Here is a 21,931-nt window from a genome sequence, read left to right as displayed (position 1 = left end):
CGTCTTACCATTATGATAATAGACGCAATCAGACTATAAATCAAAGTAAATCATATCTGCAACAGGTGGGCCCATTGGCGGCCATGTTTTTTGTTAGGGTTAATTGGAAACGTCTATAGTTGATATAGTTTTGACAATACAGTAATTCGTTCTGCAAATAAAATTACATAAAATGCCGTTGTCCACGCGGGACGCGGTGTAATTGCAACAACGCGTGCCTTGGGGGAAATGACGTTGTGCATACGTAATGAAATCGGGGGCTATAAAAGGACCGGCTAGGCTGTCATGGTCTCATTGGCCAAGCCGGTCTCAAGTCATATTCACGATGGACACAAATGCATTACTAGTAGCTTTATATTTGAGTATTTTATCATTAAATACACACTCTGCACCGGTGACGGATGATTTACCTACTACCACCATCAATACCACCATACCGCAATCAACCACCGCCACCATAAATACAACAGCGACAAATGATGAACCAACAACGGCGCTGGAATCAACCACAATATCCCGGATGTCGTTCGAACCATGGACAGGACTGAAGTCTGTCAGAATTTTTCACCATTTTACAAGTTTAATGACGATTTGTACCGTTAACGACACTTGCAAAATAACAACTTGGTATGGTTCTAAGTTTTTGGTTGTACATGGCGACGGCAAAGTCACCTCAACAAGAAACTACCATAATGCATGTAAGTACCGTGTGTCAATATTCACTACAATTATTGTACAATTTGTCACCATTTACAATTTACTTTATAATAGTTAGAATACTTTTTAGACAAAGTATGTATACTTCTTGCAGATAGTACAGTATTTATGTTGTCATTCTCACAAATGTTCTTCTTTCTTTTGTTTAACATAGTATTCGGTCGTATGAATGTGTTTCTGAAGTCTTCATTTTCCCATTCTGTTTGTTTTACTTATTTTAAAAATTTTAAAATATAGGTGGTTTATTTAGAATTTCTATAGACCCTCCAACAAGGTTTTACAAATGTTTCGTTTTTATTCGCACATTTCTTCGTTTATAAAAAAACGTAATATTCCAATTCCAATAATACTGGGGAAAAAAACTGATCTAATATCGTTATTTCAAATCGTCGAGTAATTTATGACATTATGACACTTGATATCATACTTACAAAGTTGGTGTTAACCTAAATGATTTTAAAACGAACGAGTCGACTGAAACACAATGAGAAAAATGAGTGTACGGTACCTAACCTATTCATAATAACTCCAGAAATGAAGAGAACATATTATAATTTTAAAAGAAAAAAAGAAAGATACAAAGCAAAACGGAAACAATCCAATTGTTAGAGAAAGTCCTCATTAAAAGATAGTTAATACCACCGTTATGTAAGCTAGGTTCCCACTAGGACGCAATGTAAGGACGTACGCCGCAACGCAAACGAATGACCAATCACAAGCAATGGCTAAGCTAGGTTCCCACTAGGACGCAATGTAAGGACGTACACCGCAACGCAAACGAATGACCAATCAAAAGCAATGGCTAAGCTAGGTTCCCACTAGGACGCAATGTAAGGACGTACGCCGCAACGCAAACGAATGACCAATCACAAGCAATGGCTAAGCTAGGTTCCCACTAGGACGCAATGTAAGGACGTACACCGCAACGCAAACGAATGACCAATCACAAGCAATGGCTAAGCTAGGTTCCCACTAGGACGCAATGTAAGGACGTACACCGCAACGCAAACGAATGACCAATCACAAGCAATGGCTAAGCTAGGTTCCCACTAGGACGCAATGTAAGGACGTACACCGCAACGCAAACGAATGACCAATCAAAAGCAATGGCTAAGCTTGGTTCTCACTAGCGACGCAACGCAATCTTTAGCAACGCAAGGAAATTCCCTTCCAATAATTGTGTTTGCCCCCGCCTGCGTGAAATCAAACCTTCGATGTTTGCAGCACTATTGCGTCGTCGGTTCCCACTTGTGATTACGCAATACAACACTTTGCGTTGATAAGTCGCTGCGTTGCGTTCTAGTGGGAACGACGTTTTAGTGTTGGTCTATTTCGAGTGCAGTTACAACGGCGGTGTCGCAAAACAGAAAAAAAAGAAATTTATTAGTTATTTTAGAAAACAGCGTTTTTCTTTTTGAAAAATAATTATAGCACATACTTCGGTATTTCAGGATTCTTCCCCAACTACAGCAAAACATAAAGTACAAGACAGGTTATCAGCATGGGGGCTGAATTATCTTTTAAAATTATCTTTTAAAATACAGTCACGCATTCTGTGAATGTAACTTTTGCATTCATCATCTGTAACTATTTTCATCAACAAGATGATTAGACTTGCCTCAAGTCTGTAGCTTATGACTTTTTTGTGTAACTATGGACGTCCGTTTCCGAAATTGTGTATGATGTTGATTGATTGATTGATTGATTGATTGATTGATTGATTGATTGATTGATTGATTCTTTTATTTTTCACACAACATTCATAAAAATATAAATTAAAATTAAGTACAATAAAGTGTGAAAAACAGGATAACCACAAGCAAGCAAAGCTTTTAATCTGTGGCACCCTAACTTAAAATATAAATTTACAAATATATTACAAAAATGTTTTCATGTAGTAAATAAATGAAGGAAAATACAACGTACTATAATATAATATATATATATATATACTTCACAGTCTCAGAATATAATATACGAAAATGTAATTAATTAAGTTAAAGTTAGACATAATTATTTTACAAATGTTGTTTTTGTTCAAACTCAAGTATTATAAGGCCTACGTATGAACCGTGCAAACATATTTATCTTTTTACCAATAAGTCGAAATTCAGTCTAGAGCATAGACCTGGTATTGAATTGTTATTATTATTTACTCTTAACAAACGCAACATATTTTTACCGAAAACGTAATCCTCTAGAATCAGGAATAATAGATCATTGTTACGTTATACGCACCGAAATAAATTAGGAAAACGTTTTTTTTTCGACGTAGTTATTTCCTGTGCTATTTCGAGATTTTGGTCTCAAATTCTAACCCCTTTAAGTCATTTAGGGTCTTCCACAACACCTGCTCCGAAAAATTAAATCGACTGGAAACTGGAAAGAGGAGTTACTCAACAAGCAAATGTGTGTTTTAAGGGTGGGCTTTAAAATTGGTTTATTCCCGTATTTTTCGACACATGCCCTCAACCAATCTGGAGGGCAGACAAACATTGCATCAGTTCTCATGGTAGACAGAATGCAACACTTATATAATATTATCTGTCTGCAGTTCGGTCAGCCCATCAAATAGCTCTTGCGCAATACTTGCACTTGTTATTAATAGATTTATGTACAATGTTAGTTCCTAAATAACGGTATATTTTCGGCCCGGTTTGCGGGGGGCTGAACAATCTCAATATGAATCAACTATTTTATTGACATTTTATATTTGGTGGTATGATATTTTCTCCATTTTGCGAGTGGATCATCTCTGGGGGTGATACCGATAACACCTACGTTACTTATAGGTTTTGTTTTATTTTGTTTTTTTTTTTCTTTTTTGAAGTACTGTATAATTATATTATACATTACTGTATTACTTTATTCATGGAGGTTTATACCTCCATGCTTTATTCATGGAGGTTTATACCTCCATGCTTTATTATACCACATTTATGTTTCCCAGTTTTGAGTCCTAATGTTCAATATTTATTTAATAATGTATTTGTGTCTATTTTTGTTTAGCTGAGATATATATGACTACTTTCAACACTGCGGTACAATACAGAGATAAAATACATGATTATTATATAGCAGTCAACGAAACAAGTGGCGATATTTATGCAAGGTCTAGGGTAGGTATAGTGTGTGCGAAATGATGTGGAGGCCCAACATGGGGGGGGGGGGAGGGGACGACAATGTATGAGGAGGCTGAGCATGCGGGTGGGGGGGGGGGGGGGGGGAGACAAGGGATGGAGGAGAGCCAGCAGTTGGGCATGGGATGGCTAAGCACAAGGGGGATAAGGGGAGGTCTGGCAGAGAAGAAGTGATTAAAATACGGGATGGACCACAAGGTAAAGACGGCTTGATGCTTATATCACACTAGTATATTTGGTAACCGATTATTTTTTTATCGAAGAAATGAGAATTAAATTTTTTTAAATTTAATCAAACAAATTAGATAGGATGCTCTATATCAATCACTCAATATACAATTTTTAAACTATTAATTTTTTAATTTTAATAAATGTTACCAAATCTTTTTGTTTGACAGGGTGGTCGACGAAACACTCTTTGGTCAGAGCGGTTGCATGGGGCTATCTACTCGCCGTGCACACACTATTATATAAGTATACAAAGGAATGGTGACGTCATAGGGGTGAACTCGACAGAGCGAGCTTTAAATCCACGCAATTCAAAATTCATGAAAATTTCGGCATAACTAAAATTATTCGGTGTATTAAAGTGATATCTAGAATTTTACAGTCATCTATGGTATGCAGTGGTCACGAGGATGTCTCTTGAATCGCACGCACTGGTGGTATAGCAGGATTGACGCGCGCACAAAAGTCGTAAACTTTCATCAGTTACCGTATAGAACGCGCGCGCGTATATCAATTTGTATGTCAGTATCTTCCTCATTGTGATTTACATGCACAGTTAAGCTTATCAATATTCATTTAAAATATTTATGTAAAGATATGAAGATTCTTCTTTTACTGTTAAAGATGTATTGTACCCCTGAAAAATATTTTTTTTGAATGTTTTAGTTGAATATGCCATTTTAATGTCACATAATAGTTATTCACTTTTTTTTATAATGGAAAATAATAAAGAATGGCACCACGGATGTAGTTTAGAATTAGATTTCTGATTTCTGAATCCCGTCAGAGACATTTTTTCATACAACTAAAAATACGAATCTTTCGCCAATGAGCTATGCTCGACGCGAATATGAGGTCATGTTTCGAATATGAGCACTGTTTCTATAATTTGACAGTATGATTTATACCTTTCTGATTAGTTTGTTCATGAAGTAACTCATTGTTTATGGTGGAATTGGTAATAAGTTTACTATTTTCTGCATGGCTTGTTCCGTTGTGCTTTTATCAGATATCCAAGCCATATTTTATAAGTGCCTGCAACTTTTAATTGTATTTTGTAAGACATAAACAGACTGTTAAATTGGTAAAAAGAACAACCTTTAGAAATGACTGATTGTTAGATAATATCTTAGGCAACAAAGGGCGACAATACTTCCTGTTCTATGAATAACTATGACAACAATTGTATTAATTATAAACAATTTATTCACGTTTGTTTTTATCGTTTCTGTACAAATTAATTTATTATTCTAAATATAATTTTTATTTTCTTGAACTATACTGTATGTTCTTTTATTTTTTAAAGATGTATTTTGTGTGTTTTTTTAATAAATCATGAAATTTGCAGACATATTTTGATATCGATCTTTAAAAAAAAAAAAAGTGTATAGCATGATAATAAACGTGGATCTCTAGTACACCAACAGTCAACTGTTACTAAGTATCCGTCAATGACGGCCATGTGTCTTCAGAAGACGGCTACAATAATGTGTTTCTTGTGTGCGCTGAGCTGCTATATATTTCACACTCACTGATACTTACAGGTTGTAACCAATGGAAAACGGTTATAGGTCAGGTTTTGGCAACACACCATTAGTGTTAGAGATATAATGGGGAAACCATAAGGCAAAGTCGAAACCTAAGCTAATGCTAACGGCCGTGGTGCCTATCTCCATTTATTTAGCGTTTGGGCCAGACTCCACTAAGTGTGTATGTTTGTGGGGGGTACGCCACTCCTCCCGCACAAACGAGTCTGATTTACCTTCCCAGTACTTTTTACATACCGGTACCCATTTCTATCACCTGGGTGGGAGGAACAATGTGGATAAAGAATCTTGCTCAACAAGGACTCAACACTGCAGTGACCGGGCCGGGCTTGAACCGACAACCTCTTGATTGCAAGTCCAATGCTCTAACCACTGTGCCACAGTGCTATATGGGAAACCATATATTTATATTATATTATCAGTTTAATAAGCTTAAATTTTTAATAAAACATTTACGGTACTGCAAAATGTCAAAAACTACAAATACCAGGAAAAAAAAGAGGTAATTTCATTCTTCCCTGCAAATACGTGAATGCCATGCTCCACTGTAAATTTGCTCAGAATATAAAAATTGTTTCCAATAAAACTGCTCCCCAAGGGGCACTAAATTTAATCTATTTTGGTAAAATCTTAAATTTTGAATGATTTGTTAACAGGTTAACAACTGGAAATCCATCTATATCTGTCCCATGGCTAACCCCAAAATATTTAAAGGAATACATTTTATGGAAATAGACTTTTTAAAGTCAATTTTAAAATATTCAACCTTGATAATGTGAAAATCCTTTTGAGTTGTATTTTGCTGATTTGATTTATATACATTTCCATGGCTTACAACTTAAGGTCTGTCTACACTATCAAACTACTTTGACAAAAAAAGTGTCCAAATATGGTAGTGATATGACATCAACACGCCCATATATGGGCACATAAAGTTTGATAGTGTAGACAGGGCTTTACCGTAGTAGTTTATAATAAGATTATTATATTTATAAAAAATTATTTATTTTTGGATATTGGACATGTAACTTAGGTAATTGATTATATCTATATTAACTACACAATATCTAGTAAGTGTTAACTTTTTTTGTTCTAAAACATCACTTTTTAGCTCATTTTTAAAGTATGAAGTTAGTTTTTTTTTCAGTTTTATTTAATACATAATTTCTAAATATAAAATAAACTATATGGTATGTTGGTTCGATCATTTAACTTTGATACATAAAAACATATTCATTTAAGGAAAGTTTTAACAATGCTCTTTCTACAAAGAAAACCCATGTATGGTAATTGTGGTAGTGTTTAGTTAGTTTCTGCTAACCTCATTAAAACTTCTCTCTTGTACTGTATTTGTGTATAAAGTGTCCTTGTCAAATTGTTTCAACCAGGATTCAATTCCGGAGCAATCCATTGGTCTAGGTTAATAATAAGTTTTCTATATTTGCGTTATTTACAATAAAAAGTCATTCTGTCTTCATCTGTACCATAATCTACAACAGCAGTAAGAACAAAATATTAAAATGTTTCCAACACAAAGGCAGAGCAAGGCAGGGAGTTCTTTCAGACTGAAAGTGTTGGGTGATTCTGTTTTCAATTTCGCTTGTTTGTGTCAAACATTTAAAAAAATTAAATTGTGTTATGCTAATAAATTCAATTTATTAAACTGCAATTTATTAGTTACATTTTTATGGAAAATATGATTGAGCTTGAGCTATGTTTCCATTGATTCCACAATTTTCCACAAATACATAATTTATCACCCGCCCACAAAGAACAAAAAAAAACGTGAAGCGGTTTGGTATGATGTGGTTACATAGCCTTCAGTTCCTGGATCCTGCATGGGTTGTCTCTTAGCATAGATATATTATAGTTCCCTATAATATCTCTATGCAATTTTACATTTACCAGAAAAAAAACTACTGTAGGACAGGTCTAAAATGAATGGACCTGGAGTATTTACTATCGCAATTAACATACAATATAATAAACTAACTTTTAATTTGCATTCTTGAGGTACAAGACATATGGTCATGGATATTAACCTCGTTGGCTTTAAACTTAATTTCAAATGATGAGGTAACAATGTGGTCATGTGACAAACCTTGTTGGCTGCTTCCATTGAGCTTACAAATTGTTTTAATTCTTCTTTGTTCATTTCTACTGAGAATGATTTGCTTTCGTCGCCCGATTTGGTAATAAATTCTACAGTCACCAACGGTTCTTGAACTGATGATATTTTGTCATTTGACAAAGCTAGCTGTAAACAATAATAAATTATAACATCAAATCTACACCAATTTGGTGCTTTTGAACTTCCTGTGTCAGACAGGACTAAGACTAAGACAGGTCTAAAAATTAACATATGTTGATTTAGTATTGAATAATACAAGGTTTATAAATCTTTATTTTAACTAACTTTTAACTTCCAATCAAAATCTTGAAGATGTGAATGTGATATTGAAGCGACTTCCTCCAGCAGATGTTTCCGTAGATCCTCCGACCTTACATTGACACAACTTACAAAAGGCTGGATGTATTCATCCGAAACTCCATCAAAAAGTTGAGAAATCTATGGAAACAAAAGATACAAAAGGATATAAAAAGATAATAAGTATGTTGAAATTGAATCACAATACACAATACTAATAAATATAAAATCTAGTATAAAAGCAGAGGTCTGTGATGTCATGGTCACATACAGTATATTTACTACTGAAATTGTTTATCTCCATTTTTAATTAAGACCCGTTTAAATGCACTCTTTTTCCTTTTAAATTGTGCATTTTTCCAGTAAAGATTTGTTGTAGTACATCAAATAGTAGAGTTGTGTCTTGGTGGTTATAAGACTTGGCAACCAATCCAAGGGTCCTGGGTTCAAGTCCTGTCATATTTCAGGATTTTTTTCTAATGACAAATTACAACTCCACTCCCAAAGACTTGTAATAAGACTTTGTTTATGTAGAGCATCTTGTGTATACGTTTTGTCTTGTGAACAGGATTGCCACCACCTTTAAGAAGGATAGTGAATCGATTCACTAAACAAATGGTCCTATAGCATGCAATTACAGAATCCTGAATACCTCTTCTTTTGTTAACTGTTTGCGAGACATCCTTTTGACACAGCGTTGGCAAGCATCAACTACTTTGAACCATTCCTCCATTGTCCATAATTCACCATAGTCTTTATACCTTAGTTTGCTTCTACCTATAAATCCATCAATCAACCCATGACAGAACTGAAAAATAATAATACATTTTCACATTTCTTAGTAGGCCTTTCTTTTTTGATAAGAAAGACTGTGGGCTGCATTGATTTAATTCAAAATTCCATTACAAATAAACAGGGCCCTGTTTTATGGTTTTGAAATTTATAGATCCTATCATGTAATTATGTTCTATTGATAGTTCGTGTTGCTAAAGTTAAAGAGCCCATTGACAAAAAGCCTAGGCCTGTATATACAACTAGATGTACGCAGTTGTCATTGATTTATCTGGGGCGCTCAGATCATTTCTTGGTGAGGCGACAAGCCCGACAACCTGGCCTAGAAGAAAATGCATGCAAATAAACGTATAATGCGTTCATATCTATTATCAATATTTACAGAGGACAATTAAATAATAGCCTATTATAAAGAGTACGCTTATTGTACCGCTTCGATCCTATCTTTCGGACATTTGGAAAGCAAATTTAAATCTTCTTTTGCTACTTCCGAAGCCATGTTTCGTCCAATATCACGTGACAAATCAAAATAGTATCACGTGATAAAGAAGAGCAATTTTCGAAAAGTTACTGTACTTTTTGATTTGGTAAGATAAAGAAGTTGTTTATTAAACCACCTGCCGACGGTGTAATGATTAAAGATCCCAAATGTGAAAATGCATCATTCTATATATCATCATCACATGTTTGTTTGCACTTTTAAAAATGTATGCTAAACTGCATATAAAAGTACAGTAATTTCCAACGTTCTTTAAAAAAAGTTTCAATTCCTCCCTATGTTTACTGCCACCTACATTATCTCCACGTACTTACAATGTATAAAATAACAACAGAAATCCAGTTTATCATAAACAGCACAGCATCCATACTGTCTTTTATTATACTCTATGAAAAATATTTACAATCACTTTGTAGGAATGTCGTTCTTCTTAATTTAAATTCAGGATAACATATCAGTGTGAAACAAACTCGTCATTGTTAGTTACAGTAGTTACATAATAGCATGCAAGTAACAATCAAAACAAACTTTATCATTTGTCAAATTCTTATTTCCTTAAATCAGCAAAATAAAATAAAATGATTTCTTGCAAGTAAAATTATATTATTAAAGCTCATATGTACTATGCCTAAAGCTCTGTCTACCATACACTATCAGGAGACTTTATTAAATGATATACAGTATATATGGAAATGATGAAATCATATTACTATTATATTTGGGCAAACATCACACTATTTTATAGTGTAAACAGAGCTTTACATTCATAGAGTTTTCAACTCATTTGGTATGAGAGATATCAGAGTTATAATGAATTACACTTCATACTTTGTCCTACAAGTTTGAAATATGATGTAAACAAATAAAATGAAAACTTCCATCCATCTATTGCAGAAACAAGGTAAACATTTGTAAAGTAGGTTTTAAGTTTATAAACCTACATATTTTTTTTTTTTAACTTTTAAAGCAAATAAAGGTGTACTATACTACTACTAGAGTATTTTTGTAGTCAGAAACTTGTAACTAAACTAAAAAACAAACATTTGTAAACTATTTTGATTGGCTAAGAGCTTGTACTCTAAAGCATATTAGATCATTTCATTCCATTCTTCAATGCGATTAACTACATAGGACTTCGTTTGTTAACTGTACAGGTCGGATTTGATCATATTCTCCAATGGAACGGAAATAACTGTACAAAGCTGCTAAATATAGTTGTCATATACGCAATATACAAAGCTATTCATTATTTGATCTCCAGTCCAGTGTCTCCTGTATTCACCAATCACACTTCAGTTATTTCCCTTAAATATTAAGTATTTCGCTTAACTCAATAATATTCACTTAGATAGGAGATTTGTTCAATTCTAAGGGTGTTTCCCTTAGCCCAAGTGCGAATGATGAATACGGCCACAGGACCATCCCCCCCCCCCCCTTGCTATTCAGGGGACACGTGTGTGGTCTTAAAGGTGTCCCTTAATAGAGGTTCAACAATCACTCTTTTCTTGCCAGTTCACAACACTTAAATGAGTAAACAACCCTGTGAAGTGCCTAATAAAGGCATATCGTTATGCTAATTTAAAAACATCTGATCTAATCATAAGTTTAGTAAAAAAATTTTGTCAACCTCTTAATTGGAATGTACATGGGCAACAAATATATTTCACAAAATGTTACAGTATACAGTAGTACTTTTAAATAAGTGGTGTATGATTCAATAAATTATAAAATGAAGGAACAGTAATTATTTTTTTTAATAAGTGGTGTACGATTCAATAAATTATAAAATGAAGGTACTGTAATTCTTTTTTTTTTTTTTGAGAGAGGTATAAGATTGTTAGCAACACGGAATCGGGGTGGATTGACAAGTTGTAACGCAAACTGGTTTCGTTCGTTCTAATGAAATTAACATCTGTTGACAATCTTGCACGCTTCTACGATCACCTACTCGTTCAAAAGACTGTACTGCCTCCGTGAGCATACGCTCTCGCTGGCCAGGAGACGAGAGAAGCTGCGATGGAAGGTGTTTACACGCCATCATTAATGCCGCACCTCGGTTATGGTCACTAACTTTGATGTCATCATCTAAAATTAAGAAATATAGCTCTTATTAATATTGATAACTTTTCTCAACAAATTTAACAAAAAATCATGTATCACATTAATTATTTTGAGGTTTAAGTCTAAAAATGTTTTTGTAGGGATAGGAACAAAAGCACACATCAAACTAATGGTACTTATTCCAGTGGGTATGAAAGAAAAAATCAAATTTGTACTGTACCTTTAATGGCATTATTAGCACTGTTTATGACTCTCCGTCGCAGGCTTCTATCCAACAGCTGCTGCGTACGTTTTGGATTTGCCCCTGCCATCAAACGTGCCGTTGCCTCGTGCCTCGACACGCTACCCATAGCTGGTTTGAAAACATTGGCAAGTTTCCTGAGACTAGCCAGGTCTTGCTGGAAGGCTGACAGCTCAATGGTGGAACTGATGGTACCTTGGTTACCTGTTTGTTTTTGCCACACAGCTGTTCTTGTTGATAACAACCAATCACAAACCAGCAATTGAATTGCCTACAAAAATAAATTAAATTATTAAGTTCTGTCTACACTATCAAACTTTATGCGACAAAAAATGTACTGTGCCTATATATGGACATGATTTCATATCACTACCATATTTAGGCATATCACTACCGTATTTAGGCATATCCGTACCATATTTAGGCATATCACTACAAAAGTTTAGGCATATCACCACCATATTTGGGCAGATTTTGAAAGAGCTTTAGTCTTTCAATGCAATTAATGACTTAATAAATGCAGATGACGGTGCGGAGGATGAACTCGGTGAACTGAATGACGCTGATGATGAAGTCTGATGTGGAGTCAAACTCTATGTTGCAATGTTGGAGCACTGCATAGTAACAATAACATGCAATGCAACTACAATGCACCAAAGAGATTGACATGACTTGCTGGAATAAAGGAACAGCTCATATTATGGCCGTGGCTACATTGCACCAAACAGCTTAATTGTAGGTGTGGTCATATTTTTATATCTTCTTTACGATATAAACAATGTTATTTACCTGTGTAATACTTTGATTTGGTTGGTCTGCTAAGCTGAGGCTTTTCTGTAAGTATTTACTTGATTTATTGCATAATCTAACACACTCTTCATTAAACTGGTCCTTCTTGGAATCGGACAAGAAAATGCGTCTTGCTTTGAAAGCCAATTGAACTACTATTGGTAATGGATCCCTGTAAAAATTACGAAGCAAAAATAAATTTCCATAAAAAAAATCGGACTATTTGGTAATGGATCCCTGTAAAAATTATTTAAAAAGTGATTTTCTATAAAACATTAACAACATCATTACTTTTCCATTTTGTTTTCAATCATTTCTTCAACTTACTCTTTATTTTGTAATTGTATTGGGAGTGTCTCAATACTAGAATACAGCCTCTCTGCAGCCGTATCATCACCCTGCAGCCAATGTGTCGCTACAAGAATAATGTTACACCACCACTTGGAGACTGGATCTGAGCCTAATAAAGAAAATAAATTAGCAAATTGTCTACAAATACAATACTATCAGATGGTATTTAAAAACCGGATAAAGTATATTTTCTTCAAAAGATAACATACCTGTGGCTGCAGACATGTTTGATCCAATGGCGAAGGATGCCTGCTGAGGTGGCCCAGCTGTGTCTGAACACTCACTAAGAAGCTGTAGGTATTGACAGACATCTGAACACTGGTTCTGTGCAATTCTGTTGAAAATAATCACAATGCGTTTTAAGCTCTGTCCACACTATCAAACTATGATGTTATATCACTACCATATTCATCACATTTTTTTCAAACTAGTGTCCAAACATTCTAATCTTAGGTCATATCAAATCAATCAACTTACCCATCTGTATTAGACGTTACTGCTGTGTTTCTATTGGTTTGTTTTTGTGTTGGTGCTACAAGGGTGTACAGTGCTTTGTCAAGCAAGTTTTCACGGAACGCTCTACTAATATGCGACAGGGGATCCGCTAAAATTAAAAAAGAGGAAAAAAAATATTTCAACAGACTAGGTACAAACTTGAGACTAGATAGAGATTATTATATCCGCCAGCATAACTATTACATAACAAAATTATAAATATTTAAAGGACACATATTCATATGGGCAGTTTGAGAGCTTAAAAGAACTTTTCAACATACCACAATTTCCTGTAGTTGTAAACATACTCTCAACAATAGTTTCACAATTCCAGTTGCCACTAACAAAGAAGCTATGCCCAGCAGGATGAAATAGCCACTGTAACGAAGGAGGAATAGCACCCTCTTGACCAGCACATGCATGTCTTGCCCGACTTAGAAAATATCTCTGTTGAAAGATGTCATTGATATATTAATATGTATGACAATTTTTTAAAAAGTTTATAAATTATACACACAAAATAATACATCTTCATTCCCTATTCAAGTGGAACTACACATACGGTGAACAAGAGTAACCTCAATTTAACTCTTTTCCCCATTCATAGTAAAGTTTGTACTTACTGAAAAGATATGAAGTCGTCTATGGACATGTGTTTTAATATGTACAGCAGTTGTGACATATATTTCAGCTAAGGTGTCCTTACTAATTACATCTCCAGCTACTTCGGCCAAGTTCATTGCGCTTAAAGCCATGTTCACAGCATGTACAAGGCCGTCAGAAGATTTGCCTGAAAAAGTAATAATAAAAATGAAATTTAAAGAAAGCTTAGGGTAGGCAATGAGATGAACATAAAGTGAAGACATTTTCGTTAGATCACTCAAATATTTACATCACACATCATAGTAACATTCAAATAAATAAATAATAGTAGGCATAGTATTTTCCCATTGTCCCATTCTCACAATCAATTTTAAAGTTGCATTTCCTTCAAGTATTCATATTGTATAGCAATAATGCCTCTATAGCTTTGAACCAAGTTAAATACATTAATCTATCCACATAAAATGAAGCATAGGCTTACCAGTCATATACAACTGATGTAACTTATGGTAGATCAAAGATGCATTTTTAGCAGACACCTTAACATCGGATGGTTTGTTGTTTCCACGTAACCTTCCTCGAACCAACAATCGACCGATCCACAACCTGTTTAGCACGTGTCGAAGGCAGTTCCATGCAAGACACGATGCAAGGTCAACTCTTGAGGTTGGTAGAGGTCGTCCAAGAGCAACTAGACAAAGACGGAGTTGACTTGTAGCTGATGCGTAATCACCCTAAACATACAATTGAACATAATACAATTTTACTGGCAATAGGATAGAAAAAAAATATAGGAAAATTTAAAAAATAAATAATTTAGTCTGTTGGTATCCATCTGTACTTAGGAACAACTTACAAAAGTGCGTTAATTATGGAATAAACAACAAAATATGCATATGAACCATTGTTAGTAAAGTAAATATAAATTTGCTTACTCTTGCCAGATCCAGGTCAGCCTGTTTCTTGTGCCTCCAGAAGCTAACAGCCTCTTTTGAGTTGGTGTGAGTGACTGGTTCACCGTAGATCAAGATTCTAGCCAGCACAAATAGGGCAACAATGCTGTTGATACCCCATATTAACATTGAGGGGAACATCCAATCATACCAACTTTGCTCAGCTACAAGAGAAATATAGACAGGTTATTGTAAGCCATATTATGTGGTTTATTGTGTGCCCATATATGGACACGATGATGTCATATTACTACCATATTTGGGCACATCACATTTTTTTTGTCAAATTAGTTTTAAAGTGTAAACAGAGCTTTATAGTCCAATAAACATTAAAATATACCTTCAACGTCTACTCCCAATAATGTTCTTCCTGTTCCGTAATCATCGCTTGGAGAATTCTGATTGGTAATAAGAGATCCAAATGGATTGAAAGCTAGGACAGCAAACAAGAAAATGCACAAGCCCATCCTAGTTCTATCAAGCATTCCACGAGGGCTTGGAACGGTGTCCGAGAGGCTATCATCCTCCATGGCGTATGGGCCTGGACTGCCAACTCCACTACTGCTACTACTAGGGCTACGTGAAGGTGAACTGTATTCAGAAGGTGGTGGCGTCATTGGTTCATTCTTTATGTCAAGGTCATCAATAGGCAAACCTACAAGTTTGCGAAAAATAAATTAAAATTTTATATAGAAGTTTTTCAGAAAGGCAGTTTTTTTACTACTATACTTTAAAACAGAAAAAATTCTATAGATAAAAATGAAAAAAATTAACTAAAAAAAAAAAAATTTACTTCATTAATGTATTTCTGTATCGCTGAATACAATATTCAGAGCATTCAAGAGCACATGTGGATATCATGCGTTCAGTGTGTGATCCAATGTCAAAGGTCATGGTAATTATATTATAATCTAAAATCAATCTCATACCATTTTTAAGTCTTTCTACTTGTGCTTTCAATATTCTATTTTCTTGTTTCAAATTCTCTACAGTTTTCCTTAAATATTTAACAAGATCTATCGCTTTCTGCAATATCCCAGATTTCTGAATCTGAAAAATAAAGATTACTTTTTTTTACACTAGTGCATTTTACATTGGTGCAGGACTTGAACCAAGAACCTTGAATTAATAAGCCAGTATTTCAACAACCAAGCTGCAATGCCACTTTTTTGGAACAGCAGTTTCATTCATCCTTCCAGTTAGCAATTAAAATTCATAATCTATTATATTATTATTTAATATTATGTTTGTGAAAGTAATTACTTTAGTACTACTAAAACAAACGAAGCAATATTAACAAGTTAATTAAATCTGAAACTAATTAGGCAGATCTTTGCGAATTCTATACAGCCATCTGGCATTTGAAATATCTGCTTGCTGCATGACCTGCGGTAAAGTTCATCATAACAAATGAAGGCAATCATCAACAGATCACAAATACTGCTCTGTGATTGGCTAATAGGCAATGGCCTGACATAAGGAGGTATAGCTGTTCATTCACACGTAAGGCATAAAACCAGTGTGTATTATTGCATCAGAATCCTACTACTATAGAATACTAAAAGGCTATTAATTTATTATAAATTTCTAAAAATATAAATATATGATTTAACAAAAAAAATTTTAAATTGTTCTAAATATCCATAAAATACAGATTTAATGTCTTATTTTATACCGCTTTGGACAGACAATACATAACCCTACAAAATTAATTTTTAAAATAACTTTTTAGTAGTTATTTAAGAATATTGTTCCTTATCATGAAATAGTTTGAATGTGATACCCAGGGCAGTTACAGAACATTTTTTCAGCCGTTTCCAAGTAACTGGTCTAAAAAACATAGATTAAACTTATCAGGAGAAATTAAATGGGGAAAACGGTAGATTATTGGCCCCATGTTTAAGAAGGAGATAGTGACATAGGCATAGGCGCTACAGCTACAGTATATGTATAGATTTAGTTACCTTTGCATCATTTCCAACCACCATCTCTTTCAGCTCCAGAATCTTGTTGTTGATACTGAAACGATAACGCTTTTCAATGGCATTGTGGTTTGTTCGTTTTTCTCCCTTCGGTAGCTGTTGTGCTTGCAAGTTGTTTGTCGCATTTATACGTGCAATTCGCATCTTGTCTTGTTGTTCCACAACCACATTTGAGATAGCGGAAGTAGTTACCACCACAGGTACGGACTGTCCAGATTCTGTCTTGATAATTTGTGGAACCAAAACCTAAAAGGAAAGAACATTTAGCATTTAGTATTCAGCTACTGGTAATACATTTATTAAACAAAATGTATTTAAAATAAAAAGAAAATAACAGAATTAAAATGTTCAATTTTCACCTGTTGATATGACTTGTTAAATGGTTGATTGGAAGCCGCGGCTGAAGTTGCAACTGTCTTGCAAGCTGCAGCAGATACTTGCTGAGCTGCCTGTTGCAACTGTTGTATGATTTGCTGTATTTGTACTGTCTGTTGCTGTACAGTGTTTTCTGTTGCTGGCTTCTCAGTCACTGCTTGCGTTTGCTGTGTTAAAATCTGCTGCTGCTGGGGCTGCAGTTGGAGCTGCAGAACCTGCTGCTGAGGGATGCTATTCGTCAGAGTTTGCTTCTGTGTTAGGATTTGTTTAGGAGAAATCGCTTCATGAGTGGGGGATACAACCTTTGGTGTAGGGGACAGTATCTGAGCTGATTGGGTTAGAATTTGTGCATTTGGTAGTATCTGCATTGAGGGTGAGAGTACGGTGCGTACTGTTGGCGGCACAACCTGCGTTGGCGGTGATAATACTTGTTGGTTTTGAGGGACTTGCGCCGCTGGCAATAGGTCAAAGCTTTCATCCGTGAGGTATGTTTGGGAGCCATCCTGCATAGAATCCCACGTGCCATCAAGAATGGAGAAATCTTGTTGGTTCGAATCAAAACCTGCAGTTATTATATCTGAAATGAGATCATTTTTAATATATTATTATAAAATGTGTGAATGAGGACTGTAGTAAAAAAGCCCTATTGCATGGCAAAAAATTACGTCAAGCTTAAATTAAATAATGCAAGGCCACTGAATGGCCAACCAAGCTAAACAAAATTGAACAAAAAAAAATTACTTTGGCTGACCAAAAACCTCAAAGAAAGGACATATCATAAAAGGGTTAATAAGGTTTTTAAAGTAGGCTAGGCCCACCATTTATTAGGTTAGCCTAGGCCTAGTAATTGCTTGCATATCTCGAAAAAAAATAACATCAACATTATTGTTACAAAACCTATGCTTGGTCACATAACAGGGAGGGCTCTCGGCCAGTTCATAGATAGGTACGCACTGACACTACACACACAATCACAAATTGATAGCGGGGTCGCCTCGGACGTTCCACTAGCCTAGCTTTTAGACGAGCATTAAATCATGTATTTGTTCAATACTAAAGAGTAAAAACTCACCATCAATATCATTAAACAGTAATTCACTTCCATCACTGGCAGCTCCAAAATTAGGGTCCATCGGGGGCAGAGTGCTGTCTTGAAAAAGCCAGCCTTGCCCTGTATCGTCCATCTTCACTGTTTGTCTTTCGATATGTTTTTGTGTGGAATTATCGTAAATGGACTGTAGTGCCACGAGCTGTCATCCAATCAAACAGCGTTAAAATATCGTACGATTTTGTACAGCCGTTGCGTCATTGGGCTTTCCCCTTTTTATGTTAATTGTTATTTGACCTTTTATCTAATTTTGTTGGCGGAAATGAGGGCGCTAAACACAATTATTATTTAATCAGGCAGAAAAAAATACAAGAAATTCACACAATAATAATTTAAAGAAATCGTTTCTTTTTATTTAAGAAGCCAAAATATACAAAACTATGCTGTAAATTTAATTTGTTCCCTAAAATAATTGCAAAGGTGCCTACAATCCAACTGAACAATCCAACGAACTTAGCACCTTCAAAGGTATATGAAATTAACTCATTCAATTCCTATACACTATATAATAATTCTAATTTATATCAATTTATGGTAAACACTCTTTATTATTCAAAAGAATAAATATCAAACAAATGCATGCGATACCACCACATATATTTATTCAATAAAGAACAAAGAAAAACATTTATGTTTCAGTATTTTGACAGCCTTTCTGAGTATGAGGAATTTAAATAAAAATCTAAGATATGAACTTCAATTAATTATTAATTAAATATTAATATTATTTAATTATTTATTATTTTAAATAGTTTCATGGCTTTATAAAACTAACATGGCTTCCAGTTGGGCATCACAGTGATGTATGTAAATTATGCAATTTCTATATAAACCATATAAATTATTTAAGTACATAATTTTCTATTACTAATGCAAGAAGAATTGTTTTTGGCTATCTAAATTATTCCGAGATTCCATGGTTACAAAAATAACTCCAAAAACATGTTGTACATCCATATATACTGTGAAAGCCCATGTATTTAGTACAAAATCTTAATTTGTGTCAACACAAATTTGTTGCGTTATTATTGATAAGTTTCTATGAATACAAATGAATTGAAAGTAAAATTTTAAAAATCTAAAAGATGAGTAGAATGTACAAATAGTATAGCACAAGAGAATAGATATGTTAACAAGACTATCAAGGCTTCGTTTTGGGACGGTAGATAAAGGACAACAATTAATTTATCAAATAAAGTTCTGATAATGAATAGAACGAGTATACTGGGCTGTTTATACTCCCCCAGGTTTTTATTTACTGTTTTTCTCTTGTTGTTGTTATCCACTAGTCAGCGTTTTGATTTTTGTCTGGAAACTTCCAGCTCAAGTATTTATTATACGTATGAAACGCCAAGTGTGCCAAAATATATTATCTTTTTACCAATATTAAGTCAAATAGCTGAACCTAGACTATGTGATTTGTAAATTACTCTTTTGTATACAATTATTGTCTCCTTTGTCTACCATCCCAAAATGAAATCTTGCTAATATCATGTAGCTATAAATTATAAATGTATAGCTCTATGCTAATATCTGATTGGAAGACAAAGAATTAGTGAAAGTCAGTAAGATTCATTACATTAATTTTTACAGTACTATCGTAATCATTATTTTTATTTACATTCTTATTTAAACCACCACATAACTTATCAACAACGTCTCAATTTAATGTACAATGATAAACTTTCTTATGTACAGACAAAAGTAACAAGACTTCTCTATGGTAACTATAGTAACTAAATCTTCTTACAACGCCAAAATAGAAGACTTTTTTCGAGTCATAATATTAATAATTAAAGTAATAATTTCCAACTCTCTCTTAATTACCAAAGTAACATATTAAGTTTTTATTCAAATATCCTAAATTAAATATGGTAACAATACCACAATTTATTTATCTCACTCAGGAATAAGCCCACCCCATCAGGAGGGTGAGCTTATAACCACAAGTACCACACAGTTGATTATTTCTCCTTGAATCACATTTTGTAAAACAAAACAAAGTTATAAACTTATTTGATAAATATCTTATTAATTAATTTCAAAATGTCAATTTATAGATTTCAGATGCCTTGGGTAGTGTGTAACGATGTGATATTTTATCACTTTCATTTAGCTCTGTTCGTGAACATCCTACACGTCACCGTCAGTTGGAAGGTCTGAACTGGATCTTTCTTTCAGTAGCGTTAGGTTGCAGTTAGTTTTTTGACACTGTTCTGTTGTTTGACACTGTATTGTAGTAGATTTATACTTCCGTAAATTCAAATCCTGCAAAGAGGGAATTAATAACAAAAAAAACAGTAAGATAGTGTTTAGGTAGTATCACTTGATTTTGTTACATCAGTACATCACTGCTAAACATACAAATGCATGAGAATAGACATAAGGCAGTATACTGAAGACCGTAGCGAGAAGTTAAAAACAGACAAGGCAGGGATGCTTTAAATATAATACTGTGGTGGGCAATTGGGGTGAGTGGAGAAAATTGAAAATTCTTGCTGGCTATGGCCCCCATAGTTGTCTTCCAAACAAAATAGAATAGACCTAATCTTACCTGCATCATTACTATAGCAACTTTGACAATGTAACTTGGAGGCTCTTATCCTGACATCTGTACCTTTGCTTCCGTTGCCAAGTCGAATGCTACACACACAACACTAAGAAAGGAAAAATATACACAAATTAGTATCGGCCTATACAACATTAGAATGTTACACACACAACACTAAAAAAGGAAAAATATACACAAATTAGTATCGGCCTATACAACATTAGAACAACACACAACACTAAAGGCCAATTTACCATTTAACGATAAGTAGAAAACTGTGCAGCTTGTCCCACATAGAATTGTATCTATCATGAGCGTATTGTGTAAATTATCATACGAAATAAAAGATTCTATATTTTTATTACCGTTACCGCTCGTCTGTGTAAATTGGCCTTAAGAAGGGAAAAATATACCGACTAATATCAGCTCATGCAATCGATAAACTGAGACACTAAGAAATATATAGCTATCATTCGGTACAATGGCAACAAGTACAATGACGACAATTTAAATCGGTTCTTAAGGCTGAATTAATTTGCATTTCGAGCTTTAGCTGTGTCATTGTTTGCAGTTGCCCAGTTCTGCAGCTCTCTCTCTCTCTCTTGGGGAGACTAAAAACATAAAGACTTACCCTAAAGCAATCTATATGATAATGAAGTCCCAGTGACTCAATGATCATAGCTGCTCCACGTCCTAACGGTTTGGTACAGTTTGTACATGAGACTTTGCCGCTGACTGACCGTGGCTGTTTCTTCTGACCCAACGGCTGGAATGCGGAGCCTTTACCAAGGTTTGCTAGTTGGTTGTTTACTGGATTTGGACCATTAGCCTTTTGTGGAAATGTCTGGAGAAAAACAGTAAAACCAATCAATATAAATTATATAACACTAAATAAATATAACACCTAAATAAATTCCTGTCATTTGATTGGATGATTGTTGGTCACATGGCGTGCAATAGTACCTCATGCCATTATTTATTCCATTACAATCATAAACATTCATTATTTGTATACTATTTAATGATTGGTGTCTATATAGAAAGGGAACAAGCTTAAATTTAGGTTAAATT

General features: G+C 34.4%; 3 protein-coding genes and 1 long non-coding RNA gene across 11 annotated transcripts in view; 1 reads left to right on the top strand and 3 right to left on the bottom strand.

Annotated features, from left to right (window-relative positions):
• The first annotated feature begins 228 nt into the window (after window positions 1-228).
• On the top strand, window positions 229-5,410 carry LOC140050324 (uncharacterized). The gene is made up of 3 exons (XR_011845381.1): window positions 229-698; window positions 3,727-3,836; window positions 4,256-5,410. It is a non-coding gene; the product is annotated as an uncharacterized lncRNA (long non-coding RNA).
• A 16-nt stretch (window positions 5,411-5,426) lies between these two features.
• On the bottom strand, window positions 5,427-9,435 carry LOC140050323 (COMM domain-containing protein 8-like). The gene is made up of 5 exons (XM_072095467.1): window positions 9,283-9,435; window positions 8,713-8,868; window positions 8,049-8,201; window positions 7,734-7,889; window positions 5,427-7,122 (listed from the first exon to the last, which is right to left on the bottom strand). The coding sequence occupies exons 1-5, from the start codon at window positions 9,349-9,351 to the stop codon at window positions 7,096-7,098; spliced, it is 561 nt and encodes a 186-aa protein (XP_071951568.1). The 5' UTR covers window positions 9,352-9,435; the 3' UTR covers window positions 5,427-7,095.
• Window positions 9,436-9,691: 256 nt separating this feature from the next.
• LOC140050322 (sterol regulatory element-binding protein 1-like) lies at window positions 9,692-18,413 on the bottom strand. The gene is made up of 15 exons (XM_072095466.1): window positions 18,274-18,413; window positions 17,186-17,778; window positions 16,809-17,072; window positions 15,774-15,894; window positions 15,185-15,499; window positions 14,827-15,008; window positions 14,373-14,625; window positions 13,912-14,078; window positions 13,570-13,735; window positions 13,271-13,397; window positions 13,003-13,127; window positions 12,770-12,902; window positions 12,443-12,614; window positions 11,633-11,924; window positions 9,692-11,436 (listed from the first exon to the last, which is right to left on the bottom strand). The coding sequence occupies exons 1-15, from the start codon at window positions 18,383-18,385 to the stop codon at window positions 11,189-11,191; spliced, it is 3,270 nt and encodes a 1,089-aa protein (XP_071951567.1). The 5' UTR covers window positions 18,386-18,413; the 3' UTR covers window positions 9,692-11,188.
• Window positions 18,414-18,637: 224 nt separating this feature from the next.
• The window catches only part of LOC140050320 (uncharacterized), a 50,445-nt gene continuing 47,151 nt past the window's right edge, over window positions 18,638-21,931 (bottom strand). For all 8 annotated transcript variants that reach the window (XM_072095458.1, XM_072095461.1, XM_072095460.1 and 5 more), the window contains 3 exons: window positions 21,492-21,704; window positions 20,864-20,966; window positions 18,638-20,577 (listed from right to left, as the gene is read on the bottom strand). In XM_072095458.1, coding sequence (XP_071951559.1) covers window positions 20,555-20,577; window positions 20,864-20,966; window positions 21,492-21,704 — 339 coding nt within the window. In that variant the 3' untranslated portion in view covers window positions 18,638-20,554. The remainder of the gene's footprint in view (window positions 20,578-20,863; window positions 20,967-21,491; window positions 21,705-21,931) is intronic.

Source organism: Antedon mediterranea, chromosome 5, assembly GCF_964355755.1.
Source record: "Antedon mediterranea chromosome 5, ecAntMedi1.1, whole genome shotgun sequence".
Lineage (NCBI taxonomy): Eukaryota > Metazoa > Echinodermata > Crinoidea > Comatulida > Antedonidae > Antedon > Antedon mediterranea.
The sequence above is the reverse complement of the archived record's forward strand: the minus strand, read 5'-3'. Positions and strand labels throughout refer to the sequence as shown.

Coding starts and splice junctions, on each gene's coding strand:
- LOC140050322 (XM_072095466.1), bottom strand. CDS start 18,385: ATGGACGATACAGGGCAAGGCTGGCTTTTTCAAGACAGCACTCTGCCC. Junction 14,079..14,372: donor ACATCAGTTGTATATGACTG/GTAAGCCTATGC, acceptor TTACTTTTTCAG/GCAAATCTTCTGACGGCCTT. Junction 13,398..13,569: donor TACAACTACAGGAAATTGTG/GTATGTTGAAAA, acceptor TTTTAATTTTAG/CGGATCCCCTGTCGCATATT.
- LOC140050323 (XM_072095467.1), bottom strand. CDS start 9,351: ATGGCTTCGGAAGTAGCAAAAGAAGATTTAAATTTGCTTTCCAAATGT. Junction 7,890..8,048: donor ATTTTGATTGGAAGTTAAAA/GTTAGTTAAAAT, acceptor TATTGTTTACAG/CTAGCTTTGTCAAATGACAA. Junction 7,123..7,733: donor CAATGGAAGCAGCCAACAAG/GTTTGTCACATG, acceptor CTGCTGTTGTAG/ATTATGGTACAGATGAAGAC.